Source organism: Gadus macrocephalus, chromosome 9, assembly GCF_031168955.1.
Source record: "Gadus macrocephalus chromosome 9, ASM3116895v1".
Taxonomy (NCBI): domain Eukaryota; kingdom Metazoa; phylum Chordata; class Actinopteri; order Gadiformes; family Gadidae; genus Gadus; species Gadus macrocephalus.
This window is the reverse complement of record NC_082390.1, coordinates 3,515,731-3,527,387: the sequence shown is the minus strand read 5'-3', so window position 1 is coordinate 3,527,387 and position 11,657 is coordinate 3,515,731. Positions and strand designations below refer to the sequence as shown.

The window sequence follows — 11,657 nt, the reverse complement described above, 5'->3', positions numbered from 1 at the left end:
GGAAACCAGGACAATTCTAAATGCTATGTGTTGGGAGATGGAATGCAGAACTAAACGTACTCCAGGGTGATTAGTAAAGGCTTATCTTAAACAATGAAGAGCTGTAATGGTTTCCAAAGATTCTAGGTTTAAACCCACAACCAATATGACTAACGTCCATCCTCACCACCGCTAATACAATACCGTGCGTAGACACTCGTATCTCCACTAGGAAATTTAAACACTGCCAGTTATTTTGCCCAACCAGTTGACTCAGAAATGCATTTGTAGGCAGATAACTTTTCTGCATATGAAGTGCAAACCACAGTAAAATATGAATTCCAGGGAGGCCAAGAAATGTGAAAAGTGCAACTTTTATTTCATGTATTTTTCTTGACACTGTGCACGTTCACAAGTGATGGCAGCATTTGATTTACAGAAGGCTACATATGAAGACAAATTCTGAATTTCCGACATTTAGGGTCTAGTGATTGTTTTTATAAGGAGCAACGTGACCTGTGCAAAGGAATGTCTTCCGATAGTAACCATAGTGAGATGGGTTGGCACCGCAGTTTCCTGCGAGGCCAACCCATGACGTGTGAAGTTCAAGCCCTCATACAAATAAAATGAGGCGACACAAGGGAAAAGAAACCGGGCTCATTGCTGGTTAAAACAAGGATAATTTTGGTGACGGGTAATGCTGAACTCAGATTAAATCGATCAAGATAACAGCAGTTTGATGTATCTGTTGGCCAAACCAATAAGTCCCATGTAAACTAGATGTCTTCAGCTAATTATGGTCATTAGTAAAATAATTGCCATTTCAATATGCCCCTGCAATACGTAGAAAAAAGATTCTAATTAAAGTTACGGGGGCAGATTTTTTTTGTTGAAATTTGAAAAAAGGCACATCCATATAAAGTTCTGTGGCGAGTTTCTTTTTGTTTTGGACACAAGTGAAATATCGTTCAGTATACACAGGACCTTGACCTGCATCACAGTCACAGCAACAGCCTATATAACATAACAACCCCCGTCCCTTACCCAACACCACACTTGCATGGCCAACAAATATAATGCTCTGATCCTCTGCAACAATCTCACAACCAACGGTTATTTTTATCTGAAAAAAAGAAAGAAAAATGCCAGAACTACTCTGGGAGGAAGTGCCAACATGGTTTCCTGTGGTAACCAATTTCATTTTTATAACTCTTCATACTTTTTTCAATACCCCAACCCCCCCCCCCCCCTCCCTTATAGAGAACAGAAGTCAGCTTCTGTACAGCGGACAAAACGATGAGCTACCCTGGCTCTTACCTTTGTCGCGGGCGAGACGCCCTGTTGTAAACAATCAACAACGCTAATGTTAAGAGGACTGGCTGATCAATGTAGGGGGCGTATACTGTCCTGAGAACAATCCCCCGTTATCCCCGTGGAAATCAATGGAATCATCGTGAAACACTTACCTGTGTGTGTGTGTGTGTGTATTCTTTGTCATCGTCTAATAAGAAAATATTTGTGTACGGTTAAACAAAAAAATAGATATAAAATTATCAATGCAATAGAATAAAGGGCTATGTGTTATAGTGTGATTTCTTAAAAAACAAAACTGGATTGCATCTCTTCTCCCTTTTACAATGCACCTGTTCTTCTTCTCCTTGGTTTTAAAAAAAGGCAAGAGGTAAGTGTATCAGAGAAGGCAGCCTCTTCTGTCCTCCAAAGGGCTAACGTCCACGGGCTAGGCGATGGCTTTAGCCTCGGGTAAGAACGCATCCCAGTATTTAATGAGCTGAGGAGAGATGGGGAGCTACGTTAGTATTGTTGCTAAACTGCTCCCGATTTATCCAATTGTAGAATTGTCCACTCAATGAATAAATGTAAGAAACATTAATACGCTTTCTACTTCTATACAACAGCCTAAATGCTCAGAACATCACCCAATAAGAGAATATTAGTGGAATATGAAGCAGGGCTACAATGATGAATACAATAGAATACTGACCTGTGCTGAACGTGATTTGATGTAAACATTGATTAACTTTAAACCCCATCAGGGCAGAGGCTCACCTGTTGCTGAGCCTTGAGCTGAGCCTCGAGGTACTTGATGATCTGCCTCTTGAAGTTCTTCACCTTCTCCTTCTGTGAGAACACACACACACAGAGGTGAGTGAGTAAGTGAGTGAAAGTGACTGCCCGCATGTGCACGTGTGTTTGAGTGAGAGAAGGGAAGGGGAGGGGTGAGAATGTGTGTTTATGAGTGTATTCTTTGTCATTGTCTAGTAAGAAAATATGTGTGCCTGACGAAGCAACAGCGAAACGCGTCGTTCACGAAATAAACAGCTTATCAGCGTATAGCAGTGTGCGGTGATTTGACACTTCTTTGACTTTATATACCGTTGTTGACCGCATCTCACCAGCACCTGAGGGCCAACAGGCTTTGCACGGGGACTTCTTTGCAAGACAATATGTGCGTTTACCTCAAAGCGGACGACTTCTTTGCGCACAGTGGAGGACACCCGGTCAAAGTCTCCCTCGTACTGGGTCACCTTGGCCTCCCACTGTGGAGGGAAAGAGGGCGGAGGGCTCGTCAGGTCCAGTGGGAGGGATGATCGCACACATCAGCCGCGATGAAAGATCGTGTTCACTTCTCCAGACTACAACCCCGGGCCTTTGCAAAGCAGAGGACGGATGCACCACAACATTGAGTCATTTATTTAATGCACCACATTTAGTGGGCGTGGCACTCGAGTGGCCAATCAGATTACAGTGGGGGTGGGGTGGGGGGGGGGGGGGGGGGTGGGTCGGGGGCGTACCTCAGCGATGTCGTCCTTAGCCTGCTGCAGCTTGTCCGGCTTGTTGGCCCAGAGCAGCTTGGCCTCCGACTCGCGCTTCTTCTGCAGCATGGTCTGGGCGTCCTGCCAGCGCTGCCACGCCTTCATACGGTGATCGAAGGAGCCCTAGGGAGAGCCGGCGGACGCGTTACTACGTACCCAACGCGTCTCTTAGTCATCAGGCGAGCGCTGGCCACGCACTTTTTTCCGGCACCGGAAAACCCACTGCACGAAGGCTTAGTTATGGTTCCACGCAGTCGTGGACCCGTTTTGGTTCTGCGTCAGGTTTACGTTAACCGACCTTGCGGTGGACGCAAGGAGGGTCCGCAAGGACGTAATGGGTCGGTAAGACCCCCTAGCGTGGCGTCAACGTGGAACCATAACTACGCCTTTCGGTACCCCCCTACTCAGACATGCGCACGCACGCACGTACCCGGACAGAGCCCAGGAGGCGGATGTAGTCGGCGATGAGCTCGGCGAAGCTGAAGGAGTCGCAGGACGCCTGCTCCTGGTGCAGCTGCTCCATCTTGTCCTCCACCTCGGCCAGCTGGGACAGGGCGCGGGACAGCGCCGTGTTGTCCTCCGAGCTGCCCAGCATGGCCACGCTCTTGGAGAAGCAGGCCGTGTTGAGGGACAGCTCTGCCGGGGGGGGGGGGGGGGGGGGAGAGGGAGAGGAGACGATGAAAGTCGGGCCCCCCGTCCACACGGGGCGAAAACAATCTTTTCCCCTCCGTTCTCCTTGGACGCGTTTCAGGAATATCCCCGTAAATGTAAAAGGGCATGTACATTTAGAAATACTCGCTTCTAGATTACAATGACTGAGTATGCTTTTTTTTTTTTTTTTTTAATTGAATCGAGAACAAATTAATTGCAGTGCATTGATGAATCGATATTTTTACCCAGCCCTAATAATGACGTGACGGGGTGTGTTGCGGACGGCGGGCTGACCTTTCCTGTGGACCACCAGAGACTCCACCATGCCGTGGAGCTTCCTGAACTGCTGGTCGGCCGCCTCCACCTCCTGCAGCTTGTCCTCGAACCACTGCAAGAGGTTCAGAGGTTTGGATTCGTCACGTACTCGTACAGGACACGCAGTCAAATGTTTGCGTAACGCACGCTGTATTTTCTTTCAATTAAAATACAATAGAATAAAAAAAAAAATAATAGAATAGAAGTTTAACAGAAATGGAGAATATTCTAAATATATATCAAATTAAAACCGGATAAACAGTGAGATGTCAAAAATTGTATTGTCCAAAATGGCCGGGGTGAATGTGTCAAAGTGCATTGTCCAGTGGTCCGGTATCACTTAGTGACTGAGTTCAGGGCGCTGATTGACTGGGGGGAAAAAACTTTTCAGACGCAACCCAGGCGATAAGTGATGGTGTGATCCAGATGCCCCGGACACCAGCCTTCCGAGTTGCACTTCATTTCCGGTCTCGGAGCACCTAGAGCGTTCCCGTTCGTCATTGTGATGGTGTCATGAAATTGGCTAGTCGTTGTTTATTGTTAGCTACATTAGCGTTTTTAGCAAACCAACTCTAAAACAAACAACTTTACGTTGTATTGCACTCACACCAAGACTGTCTAATGCATAAAATCGACATTAAGATGAGCAACGTGTTACAAATACAAACTAGGTATACTCTCAGAATTCCGAGGAGGCTTGACCAAAAGGGGGCGTGGCCAAAAGGGGGCGTGCCTCCGTGGAGATTTCCCCACTTGCAACTCGGAAGGCTGGTGTCAGAGGCATCTGGAACACACCATCAGCACCACATACCCCCTCCCCCCTGGATGAGGAAGACGATGAGGAGGACCACCCACCACGTCGGACTCATTCATCTTGATGGTCATCTTGCTGACGGCGTCCGTCGCCTTGTTGAGCATCTTGAGGAAGCCGGCGCCGCTCAGAGCCTGGGTGCTCACCGCCCTGGGTAACTACACACACACACACACATCAATAATCCCATCTAACCTCACTTACGTCATACAGTGTCTGAACCTACGCCTCTCGGAGCCTATTTCTAACACCCACTCACTTAAGTCGTTCTTAAATCGAACCGTCTCTAGACCTCTCCCAAATCCAACTATATCTAAACCGCTCTCAAATCGAACTATATCTTAACCTCTCTCAGATCTAGCTACGTCTAAACCTCCCTCCAATCAAACGATATCTAAACCTCTCTCAGATCTACTTATATCTAAACCTCTCTCTAATCCGACGATATCTTAACCTCTCTCAGATCTAACTAAGCCTAAACCTCTCTCCAATCAAACTATCTAAACCTCTCTCTCTCTCTAACCCACCTCCTCCTTCTCCAGGAACTCTCTGACGTCGGGGTCTTGCAGAAGGGACGGGTGGCACACCACTCTCTGCAGGTACCTGGGGGGGGTGCAACCAAACACCTGTTCATTCCTAGGATTCCTACAACACTGCTCGACATGTCAGGTGATTACATAAATGCTTTTTATAAATTTTTTAGACATTTCCGAAGATCAAACATTGACAGTCACTATTTAAATAGTGGTTTACTACGAGCAGTCATCGAACAGATTCACTACAATTAGACTAATGGTCAGCGAATGTATGCGGATAATACAAATGGAGCAAGAAAAGGGGAATTCCTGACGCAATGAAACCCAGTAGTGACCACTCTAGCCCAATGAAAGTTGAAACCAGAGTTCCTCTTTAAGCATCCATTCATTATAGTCTTGGAAAGTGAGCCAGCTACTGCTTTACTTTATTGTTGACACAACCTTCAACCAGCCAGTCCACCCACCCCCCCCCCCCCCCCCCTCACAGACAATAAATGAACCACGGCGAGGGCTTTATCGATGACCTTGTCCATTTGCACAACTGTGTACCCTGTGGTTGTCATGGTTCGAAAAACAAAAAAGCAGAACTAAGATACCAGATAAGCAATGCCGTGCATGAAGCCAACACGATATCCCTGCCATGTCTCACATGATGGCACGCTGTTTCTCAGTCCCTCCCCCCCCCCCCCCCCAACCCCAACAAATGACCCGTCTCTGCACTCACCGTCTCACCCCGCTCTGTAATTACTGGATGTGTGTCAGGTGACTAGACGGGAGTTTTTTTCTAATTACCTCAATCCTAATGATGGACTATGACAGACATTCTAATCCGACGCCGTGGTGTTCGTCACTACTTGCGTACCTCTCCAGGGCCGCCCTCCTCCTCTCCACAAACTCCCCAGAGGACGAGTCCTCCTTCCCCACCTTCACCTTGGTCATGCCTGGGGAGGGGAGAGAGAACGCAACACACTCGGGGGATGAACCACCGCACTTATCCACTCCCAAAATGTTCGCTTACTATGGGTCAAACAAACAAAACAAGGGATAGACCGATTCTTTTTTCATCAGCTTTAGCCGATATGCCGATACCGATTTTCTTGAGCCGATACTGATTTTGCTCCCTCAATTTAGATCATAAAAATAACACAATGATGGTCACAAATGTTACGAGTCTCAATCTAATAAAGGAACATTTATTGAACGGTCTGTAAATCACGGCAGGAAAAATATCCCCAAACATAAAAAGGCGAAAAAAATCTGCAAATGCCTATAAAGCAAATATCGACCGATATATCAGTCGATCACTAAACAAAACCCGGGGAAGAAGGGAGCAGAAGGGAGCCGGCGCTTGCCCAATAGAGCTGCTCGATTATGTGAAAAATCATAATCCCGATTATTTTGGTCAATATTGAAATCCTGATTATTCAAGCGATTATTTTTGAGTTTGAAAACATGACGTATTTATTCAGCATGTCTCTCCCAAAAGAAACGCTTTAACTGAGAACTTTGAAATTTCGCCTTAAAAAAAATACACAAAATGGTCAAAAGAAAATGTTCCAATCTAAAATAATATACAGATTTGAAACCAGCTGTTCTGCCCCTTCTATAAAACTAGGTTAATTTTGAGATCGAAATTCGATTCATCGCCCAGCCCTACTTACCCATAATGCTCTTCTCTGGCGGCGGCGGTACGATGAAGCCGTTGGGCGCGTGTTTCTCCGTCAGCTTCTCGTAGAGGCCCAGGAAGTCGCTGAAGCGTCGTCGCACCGTGAACGTCTTGGTGCGGAACATGGCGAGCGTCGTCTGGAGAGGAAACAGGAAGAACGGGGGCACCAGCAGGGAGGTCAGGCAGAGCGGGCACGGGTCCATACGTTGATAAAAGGAAAAGTTAAAAAACTGGAATCCGGAATGCCTGCGTGAAGGCCAATAAAACGAATTATGGGTTTGATGATCTTGAAAGGGCCATTTAAAACTGACGTCACGATATAAGATAGGAGGTGTAGGACTGAAGATTGATGAAAGCAATTCAAAATTGGCTAGAATTTCAGTCTAAAATATTTAAGTAGAGTAAACCAAGTTACAGAATGATATTTCTGATGTTTTTTTTGTAATCGCTAATACATCATGAAGACAATGCACAAAACTGAAGTGTGAAGAAAGGATAGATTTCTATGGAACATGCCCTTTTGTGGAGCATGAAGAATATACAATGTGGTGTTATCGGAGACATTGGTTCCGCCTTCTCAAATGGAGAACTGAAAGCTTCATGGTTGATAAGGTTTCAGAAAGAGGCAGAGTTTACCTGCGTGGAGACTTTGTAGGCCATGTACGCATTCATGCCATCACCTGGAATGAGAGGAGAGATTAGTTGGAAGAAACAACCAACAATGCTAAAAGTCTTAATATCGAACCCACAGAAACGTAGATACTGTTAGGGTTAGGGTTAGGATTTCCAGCTAATGCATTTGCAACAACTAAGAGGCTTAAGAGTAGGTGGGGGTGGTCTCCCAGCCCACAGCAGATCGAGTTCTCAGTCATCGTCTCCATTCACATCCCCTCACCTATTTTCTCTGGGTTGGTCACAGAGATGTTGACATCAAAGTTATCTTCCTGTTCCTCCTCTTCCAGCTACAGGAATGAAAACAAAACAATCAAAAAGTGTCTTTTTCCCCACAATGGTAGACATGTCTTTTTAGCTTCAGCCACTCATTGTTCAGAATACATTTTGACGTAAATGTATGTATTTGGATGTGTACATGTACATGGGTGTCCGTAGAGGTATTGCCATGGATATAGGCCCAGTCAGGATGTGGATTTATATTCAGATGTGCATATTGATTATGGTTACGCAAATAGTTGTTTATATGGCTGTGTAGATGGATTGGATGTCTATCCGTAAACGGATGTGTTTGCATATATGGATGTGTACCTCAACCAGCCATCAGAATGTTCCCATGAATATGTATGATTATCGCTGTGTATGTTTATATGCATGTAGAGATGTGTATGTGTACAGAGAGACATGGATGTGTGTATGGGTGGAGAGGTGGAAGTGGATGCAGAGGTGTGTACGTGTATATAGATGCAGACACGGCGGTTTACCTCCTCCAGGCTGGCAGAGTGTGTCTTGGACAGGTCGGTGGCAGCAGAAGACAGGGTGGTTGCAGATGTGGATGGCTTGGCTGCTGTAGTGTTCTTCTTCCTGTCGGCCCTGGGGCTGTCCAGAGACAGCTCTACTGTGGCTTCTGCCCACCACCACCACAAGCACAGGGGTTAGTTTATCACACAGACTGATGGTAGAGCTAGCGTTGAATCAATGGGTTTGATGATGTTGAGAGGGCCATTTAAAACTGACATGCGTCACAATATAAAGGTAGGAGGTGTAGCAGTGATGGATTGATGAAAGCAATTCAAAATTGGCTAGAATTTCAGTCTAAAACATTTAAGTAGAGTAAACCAAGGTCCAGAATGAAGTTTACAGAGATCGGTAACGGTGTTAAAGAGGAGATTCAGCCATCACATAAAATTTGGATATCGCTGTCACACAAGTCCTGCAGTAGATATCGGAAGGCGTATAAAAAGGAACTTTACATACAGCTATTATTGCCATATGCCCCATTCTCCTGCCCTATCCCTGCACAGGGGGTCCCAGTATGTAAAGAACCTTACCTTTACACTCACCCCCTTTCAGAAGTTAATATTAACTGAACATGAGGCCGTTTTATTAGGCACTGAGCTACACTGTGGTTTTTAACGGGTGTTTGCCAACGGTCTAAATATTGCATGCCATCTAAAAGCAAAGCTTTTAGATTGTTACTTTTGGATGGCGTTTTAATAGCTTTCAGATTTGATCAATTGTCGAGGGAAAGAAACAGGAGCCACCGACCCACCTGCGAATACATCTCCCTCTTCGGCCGCCCCGTGGACCCCGTTGGTCCTGGAGCTGCTGGAGCTGCTGGCGGCAGCGGCGGCGGCGGCGGCGGCCTTGGCGGCAGTGGGCGCTATGGTAACCGCTTCCTCAGAAAAAATGTCGGCCGGTTCCTTCTCGTAGTTGTTATTTAAAGGCCCGCCCACGTCACCAAAACCAGCACCAGCACCACCACCACCACCACCACCACCGAGACCGCTGGTCTTGGTCCCGACCGTGGTCTCCCTCTGTTCCCGGCTCGCCATGTTCCCGGCTTTCTTAGCGGCGGGGGCGCCCAGCGGCTCGCCGAAGATGTCCTCGTCCACCTCGCCGAAGAGGCTGGAGGGCTGCGGCTGCTTGGCCGACTTGGCGTGCCGGGACTCCCCGAACAGGTCGTTGGGATCGTCTTCAAACAGGTCCAGGGGAGGCTGCTGCGGCTGCTGCTGCTGCTGGGGGGGGGGGGCGGGTTGCTTCACCGCGGCCGTGGGAGGCGGCCCGGCGTCGGCGAGGTTTGCCAGGGGGTCGAAGAAGAGGTCTTCGGACAGCGGTTGTTTTTCGCCGTTGGCAGAGGCCTGGCCGATGTCGACCTCGAGCAGAGCTCCGGCCTCCCCGTGCGCGGCGCTTCCTGTGGTGACATCGCCGGGGGGGAGGGCAGTGCTCACGTCCTGTGGGTCGGACGAAGCTGCCGCCGAGTCAGCAGGAACCTCCGGCAGCGTTTCCTCCTGTGACGAGTCGCTATCACTTCCCGATAGGTCGACAAAATCCTCGCAGGCTTCTTCTGAGGGCGTCTCGGCCTCGACCTCCACCAAGGGGCTCTCTGCGGCGGCGGCGGCGGTCGCCTGGACGCTCTGGACGTCCGTCGAGAGGTCCACGAGGTCATCAAACTCATCCAGGGGTTCCTCCACGAGTTCGGCCACAGGTTCGGCCACGGTCTCGACCGCGGCTTCGACCAGGGGTTTGACCACGGCTGCGGCCGGCTTGGTTTCCGTCTCAAGGATGGGGCTACTCATGAGGTCAAGGGGCGGCTCAAACAGTACCTCGCTGGGTGCATTGGTTATCGTTGTTGGCAGTGCAGGGTCCATGTCTGACATTGTAGGACCGCTCTGTGGGAAAGGTGTTTAAAGAGATGACGGTTGAAATGGGTACTTCTGGGCACTTGAATGCAAAACACGATAGTCGCTGCCCTTTAAAAACATCAGGGTCTATTGATTAATTATTAATTCATTATTGATTCACTGTGATAATGAATCAGAATTCTTAATTATTGACATTATGCACGCACACACACACACTACAAAATAAATTAAAACTTAATATCTTATTCAGAATTACATATTCATATCTTGCATGCAATTCATACAAAATATGACCTAGTAACGCAATGAGTGAGTGCAATTATGTTTCATTGCTGGAGATTGGTGCAAATCAAATGTAACATGTCACAGATCAGAGAGCTCTTGAAGAAGAAAGCATCCGGGTTCTGGACATGTGACCACAGCTGAGCCTCACATGACATTTGAGCTCAAGGAGCATTTTATACGCTTAAAAACTACGCAAAAACGACAGATTTCACAATCGTGGAATTCCAAATACAGAGAGAAAACCGTACAACGTTACAGTAGCCTACTGGATTGAATGTGCAAGGATAGTTTAACCAATTGATTTCGTCTGATCGCGTACTTTGATGAGCTGAAGATAAATAAATCTGCCGTTCAATGATAACGTCACAGATTCCCTGAAGACAACATCAATTCCATTAATTCATAATTTAAATAAAAATGACACCAGCCTACCGTGATGAATGTTAGCAACAAATCACAGCGAAACGGTCTTATTTCACAACAGTCGCTTGCCAACTATAACCAAAAAGTTTACTATAAAAACAGACCATACAGACTCAACGAGTTTTTAAAAAGGAAAAGCAATCCAAAAAAAATGCTGTTCTGTATCGGTGCAAACGTTAAGCGTCCTTGTAAATCCTGCACAAACCAAACTCGTTCGGGGTTATCGGTGAACCGTCCGCTACAGTCAGCACGTCCGTGTGACCGCTTGAAATAACAACATTAACTCTCAATCTCCTGAGGCGACCCACATACTGCACTGTCAGCCCCTTTCAAACCCTCAACTTTACGGGCAAGTCTCTGGTTAGCAGCGTTAGCTTAGCCTGTCAAACGTTAGCAAACAAGTAGGCGAGGCGCGTCGCCTCTACCATCGCACTACGAGACATACCGCCGATAGGAAAAGGTCGTCTCCGTCTCCGTCCTCGTCGCTCACACGGTCTCCCACACCCTCACATTCCGCCAGGTCTTGGTCCTCCGAGTCGGGGAAAGGAGGAGGACTGGTGCGTTCTGAACTGGTCGCCATCTTCACTGTTATCTGACGGACTTCTGGGGAGGTGCCGTCACACTGATCCCGCTCCCTTTTCTTTTTTTTTCTGTGTGTGCTGACTGTGGAGATCAAGATAATGCTGTGTCTGCTACCTCATGGGTTACCAGCTAACTTAACTCCACGCCTAGGGCAGAAGTCATGCGGTACTCGGGGGAGGACAGCAGGCAGGTAGTAGTAGAGAGGAAGACGGCAGCCGCGGGGTTCACGAGTTTCCGCTACTTCCTGGTATCCCAGTG

At 47.5% G+C, this 11,657-nt stretch overlaps 1 protein-coding gene across 2 annotated transcripts; it reads right to left on the bottom strand.

Annotated features, from left to right (window-relative positions):
* Positions 1-334: 334 nt before the first annotated feature.
* snx1a (sorting nexin 1a) lies at positions 335-11,399 on the bottom strand. Of its 2 annotated transcripts, none has more exons than XM_060060290.1 (15): positions 11,263-11,399; positions 9,017-10,136; positions 8,229-8,371; positions 7,688-7,754; positions 7,429-7,472; positions 6,788-6,929; positions 5,989-6,067; positions 5,118-5,193; positions 4,635-4,748; positions 3,759-3,852; positions 3,244-3,449; positions 2,793-2,936; positions 2,457-2,537; positions 2,047-2,118; positions 335-1,768 (listed from the first exon to the last, which is right to left on the bottom strand). In XM_060060290.1, exons 1-15 carry the CDS (start codon positions 11,395-11,397, stop codon positions 1,718-1,720), a joined length of 2,568 nt encoding a protein of 855 aa, XP_059916273.1. In that variant the 5' UTR covers positions 11,398-11,399; the 3' UTR covers positions 335-1,717. The 2 variants fall into 2 exon arrangements, with proteins under 2 accessions (XP_059916273.1, XP_059916274.1); XM_060060291.1 differs by lacking the exon at positions 11,263-11,399 and adding an exon at positions 10,827-11,039.
* Positions 11,400-11,657: the final 258 nt, after the last annotated feature.